Source organism: Schistocerca serialis, chromosome 3 (genome assembly GCF_023864345.2).
Source record: "Schistocerca serialis cubense isolate TAMUIC-IGC-003099 chromosome 3, iqSchSeri2.2, whole genome shotgun sequence".
Taxonomy (NCBI): Eukaryota; Metazoa; Arthropoda; class Insecta; order Orthoptera; family Acrididae; genus Schistocerca; species Schistocerca serialis.
The window spans coordinates 438,558,449-438,582,890 of NC_064640.1; the positions used below are offsets into that span (position 1 = coordinate 438,558,449).

The 24,442-nt window shown below is 41.8% G+C and overlaps 1 protein-coding gene across 1 annotated transcript in view; it reads left to right on the forward strand.

Moving 5' to 3' along the window:
- Nucleotides 1-24,442, forward strand: part of LOC126470910 (elongation of very long chain fatty acids protein 7-like) — a 264,344-nt gene that overhangs the window by 176,203 nt on the left and 63,699 nt on the right. Inside the window, exon 3 of the mRNA XM_050098940.1 lies at nucleotides 12,983-13,060. Coding sequence (XP_049954897.1) covers nucleotides 12,983-13,060 — 78 coding nt within the window. The remainder of the gene's footprint in view (nucleotides 1-12,982; nucleotides 13,061-24,442) is intronic.

Here is a 24,442-nt window from a genome sequence, read left to right on the forward strand (position 1 = left end):
GTTTGTAGCTAGTTTCATAATAGAAAAACAAAAAGTATTTCTATGATCCAGGGTATTAATTGAAGGTAATAGCATATGCAGAAGAATATAGACACAGAGCAACTGAGCGGCATTTCGGCCCTGTGCTAACGGTACTGAATTTAATCCAATTATCATTTTCAATTGCAAACCAATGCCAAAACCTTCTGAAATACCGCCATATGTTGTTGTTCACTCACATGACAAGCGTTTGATGGGCGACGAAGAGGAAGATGAAGAAGAAAGAGGAGCAGAAAGTTCAGATGACGATTATCAGTAATTTTAAAGGTTAGTTCGGTTTTATAAACTAAACTAGTCTGGCGTTGCAATCTAGTAACAAAAGTGTTAATATGTTATTTTCTTAATAGTGGCTTAAAAATTAAGATGTCCCTTATTGTCCATAGCGCCTTAGAGTCCGTATCCTTTATTACTCCACAGTATTACATAACGTCTCGTATGTTAATGTACTGTATGGAAATGAGCCGAGGCGTCTAAGCCACTGTCCAATGCTGATAAATGCATATGTAGATCAGTAGCTGCGTTAGAGCAGGTGGTACGGGGAGGAGGGGACAACAGTTCACAGCACACTACAACGCGTGGAATGTTATCAGGTTTCATCGTAACCGGTCCTTTCTATCAATGGAAATTGGAAGTTTATGGTAAGTTCCTATGGGACCAAACTGCTGAGGTCATCGGTCGCTAGGCCTACACACTACTTAACCTAATTCAATCTAACTTACGCTAAGGACAATACACACACCCATGCGCGAGGGGGGACTCGAACATCCGTCGGGAGGAGCCTCGCCAACCGTGACAAGTCGCCTCAATAATTTTATAACTTACTCAAGTTAAACTTCTGACCTGTTACTAGGCCCTTCGTTTTACAAACATTAATATTCGTAAATGGTTTCTACTCCGGAAATATTTATCACTCCCTCAATAAGCAACGCTAAAAGGGATAATGTAGTTGTATATTACATGTCTGTAAATGCGTAAGGCCAGACTGAGTCTAAAAATACATTAACTTCAGTTTATAACGTTAAAATATTTTACGTTTTCTATTCTCCGCGCCATTCACAAGCCTTGTTGTGATGCATATCCTCTGTCATCATTTTACGTATGTTGTAAATAGATGTTAGGAGATGGAGGTAATTGTTCTTAAACACCACACAGTGTCACATCTAACAAGGAGGATACGTCAAGTTCCATAACCCGATTTTCCAGGAACCTGGCTAGGTGCAAGAGGAGACATATTACGCCAGCGCGTGTGTCGGCTTATCCGTAGATGCTCCACCGTTTCTGAAAAAACGACGGTCAGCGTTTCTGAGGTACATTTATATCTCTTTTAGCAACTGTATACTTTTGTGCGAAGTGGTGGCGCAGTCGCAAACGTCGTGACTTCACAATTTTGCGTCCCATGTTCTAAACCCGATTATTACTTTTATTTTTATTTTTCATGTATTTACCTGTGTCTGTAGAAGATTAGTAAACGAATGTTTTCCAGTGAATATTGAAATGACATTGTCCTTATTCGTCTAGTAATTGTATGTCCGGTGAATGATTTTTTTAAAAATGTAATAAAGGAATGAGTAAGCTACTGGAAACTGTTTTCGGTGATATTCCTGTAGTGTATCGTAATTCACGAACAACTGCAAACGACGCTATTCGGTAAAGTGATCCGTTTTGTGTCGTTTGCAGCGAAAATATTTCAAACGCTTGAAATCTTCAGCAACGTTAACGACGTTTCTTTATCGAGTGAGAATCATTCGAAGCATGTCACTGTGGCAAACCTGCCGTCGCATGACGCTCATGGTGTTCGGAATTTCTATGTTCGAACGTTTGTACGATCGCTGTCATCCAAGGGAATGCACCCGATCTCCCTGAAGAATAAACATACGCATAAAACGTAACAATTAATATATAATTTGATACAAAAATGATATATGTGAATATAAGAAATTGTAACCCTTAAAAATACCATACACACATATATTATGTAGTAATTGAATGACACTTATCGTGCAAATGGTGCAGCACTTCCCTTCGCCATTTTAGTAGCAATAGAGGTAAGAGAAACAGCTGCTTACGGCCAGGGAATGTGTTTGTCTTAACAGGCAGATGACATTCTAGATACTGATATTCCACTGCTCCACTACCGTATGACAGACATTGACAAATTTTTACGGCGTATATGGGACATACTTTATTTGGGCCAACATTCCATCGACGAGATATAGGCCCTAACGTCACCTGATTATCACTCGAGGTGTTTCTGTCTGTTAGCTGTAGAGGTTTCATGTCGTGGGACCATATACACTCCACTAAAAATGTTACGAATGAGTGCCCTCAGGACTCAGTACTACCCTATTTTACGAACTGTAAGTCGAATTTTTTTCTTCGAAAAACTCCCTCCAAAATTAAGGTGCGTCTTATACTCGAAATTAATACAAGAAAGTACACTACTTGATTTAAAATACTCGACACTCTTAGAAATGGCCATATATTCGATGCCACGGGAAACCTATTTCTATCTGGCAACATAGGATTCAACTCGCAGCAGCAGTGCACCGATGCACCGTACATGTGTTGCGGGGATTCACAAGCTTGCTAACACTGTCTCCCTCCCAGACTACCATCACAAACCCAGAACACTGTCTAGCTTATGATGCGTCAATGCAGTCTACGGTGCCAGTGAACTTTAATTGAAAGTGATTTGTGTTATCGGTAACAATACAATGTTTTTGTTTGTAGCTAGTTTCATAACAGCAAAATAAAAGATATTTAGATGATGCGAGATATTAATTGAAAGATGGACGACGAAGAGGAAGAAGAAGAAGAAGAAAGACGAGCAAAAGTTCAGATGACGATTATCAGTGATTTTAAAGGTCAGTTCGGTTTTATAAACTAAAACTTATTTTTAGTCTGGCTTTTCAATCTAATGATAAAAATGCTAAATATGTTATTTTTTAAAGAGTTGCTTAAAAATTAAGGTGTGCCTTATTGTCCTTAGCGCCTTAGAGTCCCTATACTTTATTACTCCGCAGTATTACATAAGGTCTCGTATGTTAATGTACCGCATGGAAATGAGCCAAGGCCGATAAATGCATATGCAGATTAGTAGCTGGGATGGGTCAGGTAAGTGGGTCGGGGGGGGGGGGGGAGGGGGTGAAAACTGTTCACAGCACACTACAATGCGTAGAATGCTATCAGGTTTCATCTTCGCCAAACACTTTACGAATAATCCCACCTATCAATGGAATCTGGAAATCTCTGGTAAGCTTCTGTGGCACCAAACTGCAGAGGTCATCGGTATCTATGCCTATACACTACTTAATCTAACTTTAACTTACGCTAAGGACAACACTCACACCCATGTCCGAGGGAGGGCTCGAACATCCGACGGGGGGAGACTCGCCAACCGATTCAAGACGCCTCAATAATTTTATAACTTACCGAAGTAAACTTCTGATCTGTTACTGGGCACTTCGTTTTACAAACTGGAGACTTTTTAGAAATATTTTCAACTATTCACGTTTAGGAAGTATTATTGGACTATTTAATAAGTAATACGTATGTACGACCTATGTGAAATCGTTATTATTAAGACTATTTCTATCTGAGAATTATAAATATTCTCTATTAATGAATAAGACTCTCAGAGAACATTTAGTTCTACATTAGGAGCACGGCTAACGAAACCTATAACGCATGGCAATAAAATTAAACTGCATTTTCAACCAAGAACTGTTCGAAATTATTAACAAGAAGACAAAAATTTTATGGCACTTGCACTTAACTTTCTCTACCACTTCTACATAAACGTCTGCAAGCCACAACATGTGTAGCAGAGGGTGCCATTGTCTTTCCAAGCATTTCATATTCCTGGATGACGACTGCCAGTACGCCCCCGTTTACTTATCTGATCTTACCAGGGCATAAATAATATGTATCCCGATTCGACTTGGGCGTCCACACCAGGAATCTCATTCACATTTCTAGCTTATCCTGGATTAAATTTCTGATCTTTTACTGGGCCCTTCATTTTACAATCATTAAAAAGTCGTAAATGGTTTCTACTCCGGAAATATTTATCACTCCCTCAATAAGCAACGGTAAACGGATGATGTAGTTGTATATTGCATGTCTGTAAATGCGTAAGGCCAGACTAAGACTAAAAATTCATTAACTTCAGTTTACAACATTAAAATATTTTACGTTTCCTATTATCCGCGCCTTTCACATGCCTTCTTGTGATGTATATCCTCTGTCATCATTTTACGTACGTTGTAAATAGATGTTAGGAGATGGAGGTAATTATTCTTAAACTCACACAGTGTCACATCTAACAAGGAGGATACGTCAAGTTCCATAACCCGATTTCCCAGCAACTTCGCTTGGTGGGAGAGAAGACATATGAAGCGAGCACGTGTGTCGGCTTATCCGTAGATATTCCACCGTTTCTGAGAAAACGACGGTCAGTGTTTTTGAGGTAAGTTTATATAGCTTGTAGCCGCCGTATTAGTCCGTGCGAAGTGGTGGCGCAGTCGCAAACGTCGCGACTTCACAATTTTGCGTCCCATGTTCTAAACCCGATTATTACTTTTATTTTTATTTTTCATGTATTTGCCTGTGTTTGTAGAAGATTAGTAAACGAATGTTTTCGTGTGAATATTGAAATAACGTTGTCCTTATTCGTCTAGTAATTGTATGCCCGGTGAATGATTTTTTAAAAAAGTAATAAATGAATGAGTAAGCTACTGGAAACAGTTTTCCACGAAATTCCTGTAGTGTATCGTAAATAGCAATCAATTGCAAACGCCAGTTCCCATAAAGTGTTCCGTTATGTGTCTGTTGCAGTGAAAATATTTCAAACGCTTGAAATCTTCAGCAACGTTATCGCCGTTCCTTTCTCGAGTGAAAATCATTCGAAGATTGTCACTGTGGCAAACCTGCTGTCGCATGACGCTCATGGTGTTCGGAATTTATATGTTTCGAATGTTTGTACGATCGCTGTGATCCGAGGGAATGCACCAGATGTTCCTGAAGAACAAATATACGAAGAAAACATAACAATTAATATAAAATTCATATAAAATGATATTTGGGAACGAAAATTGATTGTAACACTTGAAAGTACCATACAAGCGAATATTATGTAGCAAATGAATGACACTTATTGTCAAACCTAGTTTTAATGTTACAATTAATGTAACGCTCTTGCATCCGCCAATTTGATACGAAACATTAGTGTGGTAACATGCTATGGGCATGAGTAGTTAGATGAAGAAAAGTAAAATAAAACGATATCGGGTTTTGAACACGGAGCACAAAAGTGAGAAACATTGACGCTAGCGACTGCGCCACCACTTGCGCAGACGTATTGTTTCCCCAAACTATATTTTAACTACATCGAACACTTGGATCATCGTTTTCTCAGAAACATTCGAGTTTCTATGGATAAGTCGATACACGTATTCGCCTATTTTGACTCCTCTTCCACTGAGCGAAGTTTGTAAGAAATCAGATTACGGCACTTGTGCTGTTCTCGTCAATAAGAATGTGGACAGCATGTTTTCAGTATTATATGTCGATAGGGCTTCCGTCTCTCAAAACGTTGTCACGATACATCCATTTCTTACATGTCTCACGCTGCACAGAGAACATGCGTCTTGTGCAATACAGGACAATATAGGGAACGGTGTTCTGCATTACGCGACACTTAGGAGTCCACTGCCACAACTGGAGGCTTTTTAGAAATATTTTCAGCCATTCACGTTTAGGAAGTATTATTGGACTATTTAATAAGTAATACGTATGTACTACCTATGTGAAAGTGATATTATTAAGACTACTTCCATCTGAGAATTATAAATATCCTCTATTATTGATTAAGACGCTCAGAAAACATTTAGTTCTATACTAGGAGCACCACTAACGAAACCTATAACGCATGGGAAAAAATTAAAATGTATTTTCAACCAAGAATTGCTAGAAATTATTAACAAGGAGAACAACATTTTATTGCACTTGCATGTAAATTTCTCTACCACTTCTACATAAACATCTGCAGGCCGTAAGATGTGTAGCAGAAGGGGGCCAGTGTCTCTCTTATTCCTGTGGGACGACTGCTGGAACGTCCTCGTTTACTTATCTGATTTTACCAGGACATAAATAATATCTATCCCGATTCGACTAGGGCGTCCACTCCAGGAATCTCATTAACGCGTCTAAGTGGCACAAAACTTCTTTCTTGTAGTGTACCGAATTAGCACCTGGTTAGCACTTCTCTGACGATTACGTGCAGCGTAAACACACGCGTGACGAAACCCTCAGCCCTATTCTCTATATTCTCTCTCCCTTACATTAATAAAATTTGACAAGGATACCTATTTGAATAACAATTTTAATTCATTCTACAGATATCGAGAAGCGATGTAGCAGTTGCAGTTTAACAGTTTAAGAGTGTATTTCGGCTCAGCCACACTTATGATATTAATCGCCACATAATCATATCACTTTAACACTAATAGATCTCGGAAGAGAAAGGTTCCATTCTCAGACATACACTATCACAAGAATATACTGTCTGATCAGAAGTATCCAGAGACCCTCTGTAATGGGGAATTCATCACTAAATGTCAAGAGAGGTGCGCCCTCCACAATAGAAGAACATGGGGATAATGTGCTGATAACAGAGAAGCAGTAACAGCAGAATGAGTCGATCAAGAAAGCTCAGTGACATCGATCGTGGGTTAGTCATAGCATTTAACCTGAGCATCTGATCCATCAAGGGCATTTGAAACCTTCTAAAGTTGCCCAAGTCTATAGCTAGTCATGTGACTGTGAAGTGGAAAGGAGAAGGAACAAATGCAGCAAAAGCAAGACCAGGTACACCTCATGTCCTGACGGACAGTGATTATCGATTACTGCAGACCGTAGTTGCAAAACGTCGCATTAAATCAGAAGAAGGAATCTCTCGTGAGATCATAAGTGCCACCAGAAGTCCGGATAGCACGACGACTGTGCATAAGGAGTTAAAAGGAATGGGGAGGAATGATCGAGCAGCTCTTCATAAGACACACATTTCTGCAGACAGTGCTAAGCGACCCTTGTGGTGGTGTAAAGAGCGAAGCCACCGGATTGTGGCTGATTGGAAACGAGTGATTTGGATTGATGAACCATGTTATACCCTGTGGCAATCCGATGGAAGTGTTCGGATTTGGCAAATGTCTGGAGAATATTACCCGACATCATGTGCACTGCCAAAGGAGAAGTCCGGAGTAGGTGGTGTTAGAGTATAGGGGTGCTTCTCCTGGTTAGAATGTGGCCCCCTTTATGCGCTCAAGACAACGGTAAATACGGAAGGTCGGAAGGATATGAACACATTTTACAACATTGTATAATGTGTGCAGCGGAAGAACTGTTCGCAGACGATGATTGTTTGTATTGACGTGACAATGCACCCTTTCATAAAGCAACATCTGCAAGGTAATGGAAATCTGGAAGGTTTTGGTAAGTTCCTATGGAACCAAACTGCTGAGGTCATCGGTTCATTGGCTTACACACTAATTAATCTAGCATAAGCTAACTTACGCTAAGGACAACACACACACACACACACACACACACACACACACACACACACACACACGTCTGAGGATGAGGTATGGTATTGGTTTGTGGACAATAACTACCCCATCGAACAGCTGGAGGATGGGTTAGAACTGCGAATTCGCTGCAGACTTCAGCGTCCAACATCACTATCTCCTTTTGTTTCGGATCCTGAGGACGAATTGGATGCCATCCCTTCACAGACACTCAGACACCTCACTGAAAGTGTTCCATCAGTCCAAGCCGTCATAGAGGTGAAGGTTGGATGCAATCCATATTAATGCACACTAATAGCTGTCCAAACACTTTTGATAATACAGTGGATTCTGTTTCTTGTGATTCGGTGTGTCTGAGGGCAGAAGCCTTTTATTCCGAAATCTGACATTGTTCACGTCATCAGGTTTTTAATTGATTAACATATAGGTGTGTCTGAGCCGGAATATTATTTCAAACTGATTAAAAATTACCAAGAACTAGTCAGACTATAGTTTTTTAAACGACTTTGACGAAATACACTTCCTTGGGATTCTTCCAACGAATCTGTATGTCAACAGCCTCCCCTCCCCTCAGTAATATTTCAGCCTTAAGTTACTGCTGATGGATACGTGTAGATATTTGACGGTTATCACTGATCCATGTGCACGACAGTCGATGGTGTACCTACACCTTGCTTCCTACGTTGTACAAACGTTCAGTTTCTTGACCGTTTGATCTGAATTAAGCAAAACGTTAAAACAAAGTAACTGCAAATAGAGTGACACCAAGTATAATAAACTGTGTGTTTCACATGATATCTTGCGAATCGTGGATGAAGGGTATCAGACGGATGCCTTATTCCTAGACTTCCGGAAAGCGTTTGACTCGATGCCCCACTGCAGACTCCTAACTAAGGTACGAGCATATGGGATTAGTTCCCTAATATGTGAGTGGCTGGAAGACTTCTTAAGTAATAGAACCCAGTACGTTGTCCTCGATGGTGAGTGTTCATCAGAGGTGAGGGTATCATCTGGAGTGCGCCAGGGAAGTGTGGTAGGTCCGCTGTTGTTTTCTATCTACATAAATGATCTTTTGGACAGGGTGGATAGCAATGTGCGGCTGTTTGGTGATGATGCTGTGGTGTACGGGAAGGTGTCGTCGTTGAGTGACTGTAGGAGGATACAAGATGACTTGGATAGGATTTGTGATTGGTGTAAAGAATGTCAGCTAACTCTAGATATAGATAAATGTAAATTAATGCAGATGAATAGGAAAAAGAATCCCGTAATGTTTGAATACTCCATTAGTAGTGTAGCGCTTGACACAGTCACGTCGATTAAATATTTGGGCGTAACACTGCAGAGCGATATGAAGTGGGACAAGCATGTAATGGCAGTTGTGGGGTAGGCGGATAGTCGTCTTCGGTTCATTGGTAGAATTTTGGGAAGATGTGGTTCATCTGTAAAGGAGACCGCTTATAAAACACTAATACTATTTATTCTTGAGTACTGCTCGAGCGTTTGGGATCCCTATCAGGTCGGATTGAGGGAGGACATAGAAGCAATTCAGAGGCGGGCTGCTAGATTTGATACTGGTAGGTTTGATCATCACTCGAGTGTTACGGAAATGCTTCCGGAACTCGGGTGGGAGTCTCTGGAGAAAGGGGGCGCTCTTTTCGGGAATCGCTACTGAGGAAATTTAGAGAACCAGCATTTGAGGCTGACTGCAGTACAATTTTACTGCCTCCAACTTATATTTCGCGGAAAGACCACAAAGATATGATAAGAGAGATTAGGGCTCGTACAGAGGCACATAGGCAGTCATTTTCCCCTCGTTCTGTTTGGGAGTGGAACAGGGAGAGAAGACGCTAGTTGTGGTACGAGGTACCCTCCGCCACGCACCGTATGGTGGATTGCGGAGTATGTATGTAGATGTAGACTGCGATTCTCAGCCTGTGAACTTCCTGTGATGTTGACTGAGATTCTCAACCTGTGAACTTCCTGTGGTACTGAGCTGCCACGAGTACCATTATGAGCAGCGCTGTTTATTTAGATCACATTGTATAAGAAAATCAATTACGTAGCCTCGTCAGCGCCCCTATATAATTTTAGGGTGATAGTGCTACACTCGCTTATAACCGGCCCAAGTATTGGTGATAGAAGAAAAACTCATTACTTATATCTGGCTAGCAAGGGAGGGAGAGAAGAATTGGTGACGTATGGTTATTATAGTGAGTTAACCTGAAACTGCTCCAAGAAAACGAGGAAAGAAACGTTTTCGACTGACTCTTTTGTATCCACAAGGTAAATGCTTTGCAAATAAAGTGCTACTCGCAAGGCGTCTGGCCGGAAATAAAGAACCTATGTTCGACTCCCAGATGCATTCTACAGTTTTTTCATTTACATTTGTTTCCACATCTAGATTTTCACGAATATTCGAGGATCATACGCAATACTCTTATTGTCGCAATGTGTTTTCCTCATTGTGGTTATTATGATCTGTGGTGCTGAATACTTCTGTGTTTCTGTTGTTATCGATGAGAATAAAATAAAAGGTAACGGGATGTTGGGCTCACTAGAGGGAGGCCGCAGACACGACTAACTGATTAGGCTCATATACGATAGACTGCTTGTGTACAGCCTAGAATGACAGACTCTAAGATATTTTTCTTCAATATCCCTCCCTTTTTGAGAAAATCGTCTCTGAAGCTCATAACGCACAGCCGACACAAAATCGGCGGCATCGATAGATAACTGAAAAATGGGCATTTTCTTCATCATATATAGGGTCCGCAAACGCATATTTTCCTAGAACTCGAGGAAAGAAGCAGTTACGATTGCAGCTTACACGACCGGAAGGGAAACGCTTTTGTACGGAAGTGCCGAACGGGAATAACGATCAAGGCATGTGGCTGCGGAGCAGAGAACCATTGTGAGAGAAAGAGATCAGTAATCGCCTAATCTCAAGGTTCAGTGACATTCGATGGATTAAGAGATCACAGGATTTGTCGATAGAGGTTTCCCTTTTTTTATAATGCTGTCTTAAGAGTCGAATTTAGGTGACTTGGTCAAGGACACAGGAAAAATTAAAACACTGAACTCAGGACACGAAATTCGTAATATCTCTAGTGGGTTATCGCTGTGAACAATGGGGAATCTCGACAGCAGTTTCAAAGAATGCGTACGTAAAAGGCGACACGATGCAAAGGATGTAATTTTAAGCCACTGCTAGTAGAGGTTACTATCTTCTATAAGTCAAATAGTTATGATTAACTGTCACTTAAATGTTTTGCGGGTTTAGTTCTAAATTTGTTGCATTGTTCAAAAGTTTCCTTTCTTCCGTCACAACGTACTGCGCCATTCTTACTTCATCTGTCTTTTACTCAGCCACAATGAATACAGCTGTATGCGCCAATTAAAAGACACAGTGATAGATACTGAGCAGTTGCAAAATAATTACCATATTAACAATTATGGAGACTGTGTCATCTTTAACGTAGTGGTCTGTTCCGTAAAGGTTGTTTGTAAAAGTGCATATCTCAAAGATTTTTACTAAGCAATGATTTACTGTTGTTAATTGGGAACTATGAGGTACTATTAAACTGAAAGATGAAAAGCCAAATAAAAATAGTTATTAAATGTCTCGTAGTCCAAGCGTAGTAACACAAATAAAGGAAAGCAAAAAAATGTTTCAAATGGCTCTGAGCACTATATGACTTAACATCAGAGGTCATCAGTCCACTAGAACTTAGAACTACTTAAACCTAACTAACCTGAAATCATCACACACATTCGAAGGAAAGCAAAGTTCGTCTCAACCCGAAGATAGGTTTAAACATCGTAGTATGTATGTAGTATGTATGTATGTAGATGTATTGAAAGTGAGAAAGATCTATGGACTAACTAGGGCGGGCAGCAGTCTGCTGTTGTTTGCTGATGAAGCTGTACCGTAAGGTTTCAAGGCTGAGTGACTGCAGCAGGATACAAGATGACTTAGACAAAATTTGTAGTTGATGTGGCGAATAGGAGCTAGCTCTAAATGTAGAAAAACGTAAGTTATTGCGGATGAGAACGAAAGAAAAACGCGTGATATCCGGATGCAGCATTAGTAGTGTCCTGCTTGACGCAGTCACGCCGTTCAAATATCTCGGCGTAACGTTGAAATGCGATATGAAATGGAACGAGCACGTGAAGACAATGGTAGGAAACGCCAATGATCGACTTCGGTTTATTGAGAAAATTCTAGGAAAGTGTGGTTCATGTGTAAAGGAAATCACATATAGGACGCTAGTGCGACCTTTTCTTGAGTACTGCTCGAGAATTTGTGATCCCTACCAGGCTGGACTAAAGCACTTCAGAGGTAGGTTGCTGGATTTGTTACTGGTAGGTTCGAACAACACGCAAGTGTTACGGAGATGCTTCAGGAACTCAAATGCGACCCTGAAGGGAACACGACGTTCTTTTCAAGCAATACCACTGAGAAAATTTAGAGAACCGGCAAATGAAGCTGACAGCACAACGATTCTGTTGCCTCCAACATACATTGCGCATAAGTACCACGAAGATAAGAGACGAGAAATTAGGGATCATGCGGAGGCATATAGATAATCGTTCTTCCGTCGTACTTTTTGCGAATGGAACAGACGGGGAAATGACTAGTATTGGTAGGGGGTACCGTCCGCCACGCGCTGTAAGGTGGACTGCGGAGTATCTACATCTACATCTACATGGATACTCTACAAATCACATTTGAGTGCCTGGCAGAGGGTTCATCGAACCACCTTCACAATTCTCTATTATTCCAATCTCGTAAAGCGCACGGAAAGAATGAACACCTATATCTTTCCGAACGAGCTCTGATTTATTTTATCGTGGTGATCTTTCCTCCCTATGTAGGTCGGTGTCAACAAAATATTTTCGCATTCGGAGGAGAAAGTTGGTGATTGGAATTTCGTGAGAAGATTCCGTCACAACGAAAAACGCCTTTCTTTTAATGATGTCCAGCCCAAATCCTGTATCATTTCTGTGACACTCTCTGGATGTAGATGTAGAAGTTGGGATCGAACCACGAACCTTTGGTTTAGTTGTCTAACATTTACTCACTGAGCGACCCAGTCATACAAGTTGTAAAATGTTGGAATTCGTCATTAAATCAGCCTTATTTGTGTTCCAGCTCAAATGAGAAACTGAGCAGAGGCAGAACATTTGTAGCTCTGTCTTTTTGCCCTGTAAAATCGGGACACTTAATTTTTTAGTCACTTTTATCATTTTGCCTTGGGCTTCATTGTTTTGATCTGTGTTTGACTTTATCAGAAAGTAACAAATTGACTCAGAAGAAACTTCTAATATAATATCGTATATTTTCTTCTTTTTTTCAGCGAGAGAACCGGGCAGCATGGCGCTCTATAACAACAGTTTGACGCACTATTACGACTACGTCTTCACGGACTTAGCGGGTGAGTGTCTAAACTACGCTGTCCTTACTTTCGTAGCTAATTTACGAGCGTTTCTATATCACTAACTTCGTGTCACTGTATAAGACACAGCAATAATAAATAACTACTGTAACAATTAAATTAAAATGCCATTTCATAGTGCTTTTTAAAGTGAATTAACTCATCGTTCTACGTTTCCATATTATGTGTATTGTCTCAACGATAGTCTTCACCCCATGTGATTTCCGTATTTTTGGAGCTCTGAAGAAAGACATTCGTGGTCGTAGATTTGTTCCGGACGAAGAGGTGCACGCGTGGGTACAAAAATTGTTCCGTAGGCAACCGCATTTTTCCATGCAATCATTGACTGGCTTGTCTCAAAGTGCGATAAATTTTTTAGCAGTAGTGGCGATTAGTTTTGAAATAATAAAATTCACTTCCTTTTTCCAACTGTCTAGTTTTCATTTGATTGCTCCTTAAATTAACCAAAAATGACTGTGACTGAGAGTAGGGCTTCAGTGTCATTCAGGGAGGCTGTTACTAAGTTCTTAGCCAACAAAAAGGAGTTACGTTATATTTCTGTTGTCGCTAAAGTACTGCAAAATCTCAAGAAGTTAAGCTATTTTATGAGCCTCACAATTCACTTTTCGAACTGCCAAACTGATTTTTCTTTGAAAATATGGTTGACGTCAGCGAGGAATAAGGTGAGCGCTTTCATCTAAACATCAAAGTGGTACAAAGACGGTATCAGGGCCGCTGGAATACCACTACTACTCGTTGCTTCACCGAGGCGTACTAAAAGCAGTTCATAGCAAAAAACGGTGCATTAGATGTTTTAAGGCTGAGAAAAAGGAAATATACGCCAATGGACACACAACTTGTATGTAATACAGAGGAAGTTCTATGTTTATACGTCAATAAAACCTCTATTCTTATTAAAAAATTAAAATACTTTTCATTCCAAAAGCACGTGTTTGGCTAGTTTTCTAGTTTATAAAGAAGTCACGGTGTGATAAATAACAGAAAAACACTGAGGCCAGAAATGGATTCTGCACCCAAACAACCATTATAGTAAGTTATTATTAAACAAAAAGTAATAAAAAATATTTTTCTAAGACCTATATTGTCAAAAGTTTCTGATTACTTCTGGAACTAAGGTCAACTACTCATTTGCTATGCTCATTAACCTTTGGTTCGAACGCAACTGAAAGCCAGAATCTGGCGATGATTATGCATGAGCGGAACCATCTGCCAACTAGAGGGGCAGATCAACAGGACCTGTTGCGAGGCCAGTGTATTCTCCTGTTCGATAGCTGTGATTTCGTTTTTATGGGTATATGATGAATGTAGTTTACATTACTTCAATTCCCACCAGACTTGAGCTGACTGCCACCATCACGATGTGAAACAGAATTGCCATGCTCAAAAGGTATCGAGCATGTAAGGAGGCTCAGGACATACTTTACCAACAATTGTAGTCAGTCTTAGTAATCCGCCTTTAGTAAAATCTAATTTGAGTAAAATTGCTGTTATTCATACGCAGAATCTTACGGACGCCTCACCTGTATAATTTATAAACAGCAGGTTTACAAAATATATTCGCCTTAATAAAAAACGATCCTCTGTGTATAAACTATTGTTTCTCAAATTTTATCGAGTTCTGGAACACACTGTGGATGGGTGCACTAAGCAGCTGGAAAAGCAGGTCTAGATTCTAAAGGTATCGTAAGACTCGCATAAACAGCTCATTCGGCAGTAAATATGCTAGCAGTATTGGTTGAGCATAGATTACTTGGAGTCTACTGGTCTGATTCTCCATGACTAGACCCAGGTCTACATCAGAAACTAAAGAAAAGCGATGAATATGTTTCTGAATTAGCTCCTCCATCCTCAAGATGACTCGAGTATCCACTCTATTACCATTGAATTTAGATTTTGCTTAAGTCGATTCTTTCCAGTTTAGTAGTTTACACAGTTACTTTGGACTATATGAGATTAAATACGTTATTGTCAATAAATTATGCGAAATGAAAAAGTCTATGCTAATAAAAGAAACGAATGATGATTTAAATTTACGTCTCAGGACGTCTGGATCATTTAACACCTATCCAGACATTCAGCACAAAACAAGCGTGGATGAAATTTTGACTTATTTCTGATGTAACATTAAAATTCGACAATTTTGCGCACGCGCGCCGGCTAGCCCCCCCCCCCCCCCCCCCACACACACACGCGCACATCTCTTTCTCTTTCTCTCTCTCTCTCTCTCTCTCTCTCTCTGTCACACACACACACACACACACACACACACACACACACACACACGCATAAACTAAAAGCAGCGCGGTGTAGCCGCGAGGTCTAGGGCGTCTTGTCACGGTCCGTGCGGCTCCCCCCGTCGGAGGTTCGAGTCCTCCCTCACGCATGGGTGTGTGTGTTGTCCATAGCGTAAGTCAGTTTAAGTTAGATTAAGTAGTGTGTAGGCTTAGGGACCGATGACTTCAGCAAGTTTGTGCGACCTTGTTGTGCTGATGATAGAAGCCTCGCCCAATGACTCACCGTGCTTTTGTTCACTGCCAAGTCTCCGTAGATATTCTAGAAGCGCCTGTGAGTATGCGATGCTCTGGTTTCCGGCCAAAACCAACTCACTGACAGCTCTCTGCTCTGAACGCACCTCCGTTACAGACGCCATTTTGAAGGCTACGTGTAGCGCCGCCACCTGTCGCAACTTCATGAAACTATAGAAGCTGAGCCGGTAATATTCCACGATGTCCCACAACAAATTCCGTATTTTTTAACCGAAAGTGGCCGAGGGAAAAAAGTTGTTTCGTTACTTATTGAATGCCCCTCGTATTTGAGCACGAGAGGCACCTGTGGAATGTCCTCAATACGTTGCAAGTATCAGTCGTGGCCAGAAAAATGTTCCGTGTACTTCTAAGTGTAATGTGTCGAAGCTAAATGAATTCTAACGTGGCGAATTGTAGATGCTCAAGATTTAAACATACAGGGAAAGGGGGAAAATATCATCCGCTAAGTCACGACTTGGACGAAAGCGTGAGTTGAGTGATCGTGAAGGATGTTCATTGAAGAATGTGACAAAAAATAAGGGGGACGACAGCTGCAAAAGTCATTTCAGAACTGAATGACGCTCTACTGAAAACAACACAGAGGGAGCTCCATAAGCTAGGAACTGCAGATTGAGCTGGAACGCAAGTGCCCGCGACAGGAAAACGTGGTGCCGAAGCAACAGGACTTGGAGAACAGAAGAATGTCGTTTGATCGGATGAGCCTTATTGCGTACTGTTTGCAACTTCTGGTCGAGATTGCGTCCCAAAGTGAAATATAGCGGAGATTCGGTGAGTATTTAGGCAGCCATATCGTGGCATTCCAGTGCCCCATGCTTGCTCTGCAAGGTCGCATTACTGCCAAGGATTCTGTGACCATTTCGGCTATCAGGTCATGGTGGCACTGTGTTCCAAGACGACATGGCTTCTGTTCACTCAGTTGACGTCGCGCAGAACATGTTCTGTGAGCATGAGGATGAATAGAGTATTTAACTGTTGTCTGGAGAGTGTCTTAAATGATTAATTATGACATTTTATACTCCTAACATGCTTTTCCCGCTCTTGAATTACAGTATTCTTCAATAAAAACGGATATGAAATTCAAATAATTTGAAAACCCGCTAGAACGCTCCATTCGAGTCAAAAATGGTTCAAATGGCTCTGAGCACTATGGGACTTAACATCTGAGGTCATCAGTCCCCTAGAACTTAGAACTACTTAAACCTAACTAACCTAAAGACATCACATACATCCATGCCCGAGGCAGGATTCGAAGCGCCTAGAACCGCTCGGCCACACTGGCCGGCTCCATTAGAGTCATGTGATGCCTGTGACGTCACTGGCTAGCTCACTGCTGCTACTGTCATAATGCTAATTCACAGTGATGTCTTGTTTTGGAATTTACCTTTCGGAAAATGGCTTACAAACGGCGTGCAGTACTATACTGTACAAATACAGCTATAAAAACTCCTGAAAAGTCGTTTTTGTGCGTTCCAGAGAATGAGAAGAAGTGTAAAATGTGGTTGCACTCTACTAGCAAATTGGCCGACGCACAAGTTCACTAAATTAATTAAAACTGTGTTGCACTGTGAAGTTAACATAAGCTTACCTCCGCTGTATGACCTCTCACTGTTACTACGAAGAATAGCATCATTCAACAAAATGCAACTCTTAATTAATTTTCTCGTTTTACGTAAGTGTACCTCAATTATTCGGTAGCTTAGTAGTTAGTGCGGTAGTCCGTCGAATTTTATAAGATGATGCCATAAATCGCTGGTTCGAATCTAACACGAAAGAAAATTTTATCTTATTTTTAAAACGACTCGGCAGTCCTCTCATATGAAAACCAACTTCAACACACCGATCGGACACAGAATATTATTGTCAGAATGAGATTTTCACTCTGCAGCGGAGTGTGCGCTGATATGAAACTTCCTGGCAGATTAAAACTGTGTGCTGGACCGAGACTCGAACTTGGGAATGGCAAAGGTCCTGAGTTCGAGTCTCGGTCCGGCACACAGTTTTAATCTGCCAGGAAGTTTCAGAATGTTATTGTGTTTTCCTTGTAGTTTACATGCACTCACAGTTGCAATCACTGTTCACAAACGTCACATTCAAAAAGATATTTTTCAGTTAACATGACCGCACACTTTTTACGTTATTTGAAACAATGTTTTATCTTCGTACTGTCCGGCTAGGACCCTTATTGTTTAAAAACATTTTCAGTTTCACCATCTTACATAAAGATGAAGTAAGCCTGCTGCAGACGCTAGCGTTAGTTTACACTCACAAACATCACAGCTCTTACGTTTGTGTCACTTGCATGTTGTACACGCTCTATATCACTCCGCGTAACCTCATTGTCCTAGACCACGTTGTACAGTGGGTGTATGGCAATATCTTCACTACCAGCAATGCTTTCCAAGAAAGTGAACCGTCTGCTCGCAAATCAAAAGCATTTATGCTCTGTTGTCCATTTCTCAGACTAAGACTAATGTAAAGCTACTTGTAATACAGCCGGCTATCAAAACAGCTGCTGCAATCAGTTCTTGCTAACGCTATTTTCGTATTTCAACTGAAACTAGTAAAAATACATGACTCTTTCAGGATCCGAACATATTACCTCTTAACTAGAGTCCAAGGCACTATCCATTACCCACTGAACACGTACTATATGCATTAACACTGCTGATTGTCTTCTATAGAGGAAATCAGCACTTTGCATTGGGTCGTATCTCATGACTGGTAGTTGACAAACTAGTTATAATACGCGGACCCATTTGAAAACGTTCTACAATTCCTTTGTTTTGAATGAGTTTAATGATGTTGCAGGGAGCAGGGAAAAGAATGTCCGTCGTTGCACATAACCCCTCTTTGAGTGCGTGGAGCATAAGCGCTTCAACTTTCCCAAAGCTTCCACTACCAGCGTTCACAAAATTCATTTCTATTGTTACTTAACAGCTATAATTGCGTTTTCCATCACTAAATAGCTAAGCTGTTTGCAGAGAAAGTACGTGGAAACCTTGTAACTTCGGCTAAGGCTCCTCTGACAAAAAAATAGCTTCGTCTTACTCCTAGTCTGTGACGTCACCAGAGCATCAGCTAATAACAGAGCGTTTTCTACCACGTGGCCAGATTTGATAGTTAATGATTTTTAAGCTTTAATTACATAAAAATAACAGATTTTGTGAGAATATTGACCATAAATGCTATTTAAATATTACCATTAATCAGAATAACAACAATCCGAACCACATTTTTAACATAAGAAAATAGCCTATTGTCGCATCTCTCCTGGCCATCAGTCACCAGATCTCAATATTATTGAGCCTGTGTGGTCTACATTGGAGAGAGTGGTGCATTCTATCCACCTCTACCATCGTTACCGGAACTTGCCACTATTTTGCAGGGTTTCAAGATAAGATTACCTTGGAACGCGCCTAAGTCCTGTATCATCCATTACGAGACGACTGGAAGCCGGTTTGAATGCCAACGGGTTTTCTACGGCGTATTATGCATGGTAATGCGTTGTGCTTTTGTGTTTCCATATTTTTGTCCACCTCTGTAATTTAATGTGCCGAATGATGTAAGAGTTATCAAAATTGATCTCATTCAGGAACTCAAAGCGTTGTTGATTTATGACGGGCAACCGGGAATGTGTGTGGCGCGTGGAGCAACAGATCATCTCAAAGCGGATTGCCTTAAAACAGTCTCGACGCATTTCGACATTAACAGGGGCCAGGAAGTAAACCAAAACGAATAATCGCTCAAATAAACTTAGACGCGTCACGTGTAGTGGGCCTCACCTTTATACAGCCGCTATTCGAAGTGGATCCCGTCTCTCAGCTTGAGAGTAATACAAGAAAGGAACCATTGCCGCAGTCGCAGTAGAACCAACAAATCAGTAGTAACGCAAAGGTTTATGAGACCGCAAGTCCGCAGCAATTAGTGGGAAGGAAGCAGCTATTGCAGGATGAGCAACAAACCAGCGTAATAAAGTGGAAGATGAAAGCGAGGAAACAAACAAATGGCAAGAAAACAACACAGACGAGGAATAGTAAGGGGAAAAACAAAGGAGAGTCACTGTGAAGTAAGAAAGGGCTGACCCAAAACAACAGTAAGACGCAGGGAATGTCATGGGTTACGAGTTTTGTTTGAACATACGTACGAAAGCCGGCACGGTGGTACTAACCGCCAAGGACTAGAAATTTCTTTGCACTATGTTGGAAACTGGCCTCGAAACTCCAATACAATTCAGTGATAGCACATTATATACACACACACACACTCCCGAGGAAAAAAGAACGAAAGCGGATGGATGTGAATTCTATTGTCGAGATCTGACTCATCTTTGGCTAATTTGCATGGGGATTGTATGGGGATTACAACTACGTCCTAAACCACAACCATAAACTGCCCGATTTGATCTATTTTATTTAGCTTAGTAAAAAACATGGTTTTAATCGATACGTGGGATAAACTCCATTTGGGCCAACTTATCGTTTGTGTCTCCAGTAGCAGCCGGTCGGCTGGATAGGGTGTACATACAGAGCTTCCATATTGCAAAGGTAATAAGCACAGAATGTGGGGTGTATAATTTCCAGAACATACGGCCTACCACGTCACAATAAACCATCGTCCAAGGAAGGTTTTCAGTGACAGAGGGTAATGGTGGTTTAACTGTGGCCTGCTGAAGAAGGGGGCGGTGGAAATAGACATTGGTGGGATGTTAGGATGGATGTAAAGAAATATCCACGAGTACAACAGCATTATTGAATGGTTGTTACAACTGACTAATCTAAAAGTTATTCATCTAATTAAAGTGTACGCAAGCGAAGAGACACAGTGAGCGAAAAACACAAAGTATATCTCTTCTCAGTTTGCCTCAATTGTACACTAACTCGGAAAGAGTTACATGAAACATCATTGCCTTCAGAAGGTACAAAGCTGAAACAATTGACATGAATAGATCTACTTAAACAGTGTTTAAAATAGAGCCAGAGAAGCGCAAAAAATTTTCAGTACCCAACTTCAATTTGTTGTTGTTGTTGTTGTTGTGGTCTTCAGTCCAGAGACTGGTTTGATGCAGCTCTCCATGCTACTCTATCCTGTGCAAGCTTCTTCATCTCCGAGTAACTACTGCAACCTACATCCTTCTGAATCTGCTTAGTATATTCATCTGTTGGTCTCCCTCTATGATTTTTACCCTCCACACTTCCCTCCAATATTAAATTTGTGACCCCTTGATGCCTCAGAATGCGTCCTACCAACCGATCCCTTCTTCTGGTCAAGTTGCGCCACAAATTCCTCTTCTCCCCAATTCTATTCACTACCTTCTCGCCTCGCGGGTAGCCGCTCGGTCTGAAACGTGTTGTCACGGTCCGCGCCGCTCCCCCCGTCGGAGGTTCGAGTCCTCCCTCGACCATGGATGTGTGTGTGTGTGTGTGTGTGTGTGTGTGTGTGTGTGTGTGTGTGTGTGTCGTCCTTAGCATAAGTTAGTTTAAGTAGTGTGTAAGCTTAGGGACCGATGACCTCAGCAGTTTGGTCCCATAAGACCTTACCACAAATTACCAAATTTACCACCTCCTCATTAGTTACGTGATCTAATCTTAAGCATTCTTCTGCGGCGCCACATTTTGAAAGCGTCTATTGCTTCTTGTATAAACTATTTAACGTCCATGTTTCACTTCCATACATGGGCCACACTGCATTCGAACACTTTCAGAAAATACTTCCTGACGCTTAAACCTATACTCGGTGTTAACAAATTTCTCTTCTTCGGAAACGCTTTCCTTGCCATAGCCAGTCTACATTTTATATCCTCTCTACTTCGACCGTCATCAGTTATTTGCTCCCCAAATAGCAAAACTCATCTACTACTTTAAATGTCTCATTTCCTAATCTAATTCATTCAGCATCAACGGATTTAACTTCAAATTATCACGTCATTAAAGACCATACGCGAGCTAAATAGAAGCATCATAGTGAACCGGACATATAAAGCTACAAGTAAAACAAAAATGATTTTTTTTACCGAATAGTTTCTGTAAAATCGTTTGAGAAAGATTGCAGTGCGTGCGCATCGACTCTGTTATCGCAGGCCGGCCGACTATGGAAAACACTTATTGGCCTCCCCTTCCGTACAAACGAGTGAACTCGTCCAGCGCTTTGGACGAAAGCTGGCCATTGCGCATCGGCCACCGTGTCCCGCACGAGTTAAACATAGGTAGTCGTAGATTGCGGTAGTTTTCCTAGTAGGTTTGGTCAGTTAAGGTTGTACCCACGTTACCCGTACGCTAGGTGTGTTGCATGCTTTCGGGCGTTACCTCGTAACGATCGATTTCTTGACGTACGCGATCAGTGTCTTACTAGATTCCCCTAAAAACCGGAAGTGGTGAACCGTCTAGACCCTGAGTGAGGATATATAAAGGAACCGGTAACCTGCAGAACTATTTTTTTCTGCTTTGTTATCCTCCTGTCTGTTGCTTAAGAATAAACAGTATTTACAGCAAAACTGACACTTTCAATGTTTAATTCGGGTTTTATTCGAGAGTTGTTGACTTGTAACATGAAACAGAAGAATGTTGTAGTAAAAATAAAGGAAACAATACAGATTTGTCATATAGCACTATGAAATGCAATTTCCTCGACAAAAAGGTAAAATAAAAAAAAACGGAAAAGAACACGAATCTATATCAGATATCGCTTCAGTACTTCGTTGAACTCATACGTATAAAACATGTTTCTGTTTTTCATAAACGGCTTTCACATTTATCAATAATAACAGGAAACTCTAGCCTTTGATCATGTTGAAGAACGTTCTATGGAATATAAAATAACAATAATTATACACACTTTTTAGTTTGTGCATGTAAACTGTACTTTCTTCAAAAGTAATTGCTTTTGTTACATAAGAGCGCAGAAGTTACGCGATCAACTAATTTTTATTACTTGTACAATGTAATTTATAATCTGTAAGAATATAAAACACACAACGAACTAAACACTGAATGACGTGCCGTTTTCATTGGAGCATGTTTAATATCTTCTTATTCACGTGTTCAGAACCTCACAGGTCACGACTGGCGAATTTTGAACGAATGTTAAAGCGTACTGGAGCCCTTTGCATTGGTGACACGTGAAATCTCAGACGAAAAGAGTCTTCGTTTCATAAACGGAAGACATCGATAACGACTGCTGCGGCTCAGTGTTTCGTTGTACAGTAGTTTCGCGCAGTCTCTCAGAGAGCGCAGCACCATTGACAAATTCCCCAGGGTACCCGAGAAATTCCCGAGAATTTGCCTTAGCGTCGCGTGTTTCTCGAGCACCACCACAGCCCATCCCGACGTAGGCAAAAAAATTAATAAAAATTAAATTGGGAGTACAAGATACTGCAACCCGATTTCCCAGAAACTTCGCTCAGTGTAAGAGGAGACATAACAAGCGAACACGTGTCTCGGCTTATCCGTAGATAACTCCATCGTTTCTAAGAAAATGACATTATGTTCCTTTCATCAGAGTCATCGCCCCTGCGAACTGGTAGTGCAGTTGCTAACGTCGCAGCGTTATACTTTTGCGTCCCGTGTTCGAAATCCGATTACTACTTTTATACTTATTTTTCATATATATATATACACTCCTGGAAATGGAAAAAAGAACACATTGACACCGGTGTGTCAGACCCACCATACTTGCTCCGGACACTGCGAGAGGGCTGTACAAGCAATGATCACACGCACGGCACAGCGGACACACCAGGAACCGCGGTGTTGGCCGTCGAATGGCGCTAGCTGCGCAGCATTTGTGCACCGCCGCCGTCAGTGTCAGCCAGTTTGCCGTGGCATACGGAGCTCCATCGCAGTCTTTAACACTGGTAGCATGCCGCGACAGCGTGGGCGTGAACCATATGTGCAGTTGACGGACTTTGAGCGAGGGCGTATAGTGGGCATGCGGGCGGCCGGGTGGACGTACCGCCGAATTGCTCAACACGTGGGGCGTGAGGTCTCCACAGTAAATCGATGTTGTCGCCAGTGGTCGGCGGAAGGTGCACGTGCCCGTCGACCTGGGACCGGACCGCAGCGACGCACGGATGCACGCCAAGACCGTAGGATCCTACGCAGTGCCATAGGGGACCGCACCGCCACTTCCCACCAAATTAGGGACACTGTTGCTCCTGGGGTATCGGCGACGACCATTCGCAACCGTCTCCATGAAGCTGGGCTACGGTCCCGCACACCATTAGGCCGTCTTCCGCTCACGCCCCAACATCGTGCAGCCCGCCTCCAGTGGTGTCGCGACAGGCGTGAATGGAGGGACGAATGGAGACGTGTCGTCTTCAGCGATGAGAGTCGCTTCTGCCTTGGTGCCAATGATGGTCGTAAGCGTGTTTGGCGCCGTGCAGGTGAGCGCCACAATCAGGACTGCATACGACCGAGGCACACAGGGCCAACATCCGGCATCATGGTGTGGGGAGCGATCTCCTACACTGGCCGTACACCACTGGTGATCGTCGAGGGGACACTGAATAGTGCACGGTACATCCAAACCGTCATCGAACCCATCGTTCTACCATTCCTAGACCGGCAAGGGAACTTGCTGTTCCAACAGGACAATGCACGTCCGCATGTATCCCGTGCCACCCAATGTGCTCTAGAAGGTGTAAGTCAACTACCCTGGCCAGCAAGATCTCCGGATCTGTCCCCCATTGAGCATGTTTGGGACTGGATGAAGCGTCGTCTCACGTGGTCTGCACGTCCAGCGCGAACGCTGGTCCAACTGAGGCGCCAGGTGGAAATGGCATGGCAAGCCGTTCCACAGGACTACATCCAGCATCTCTACG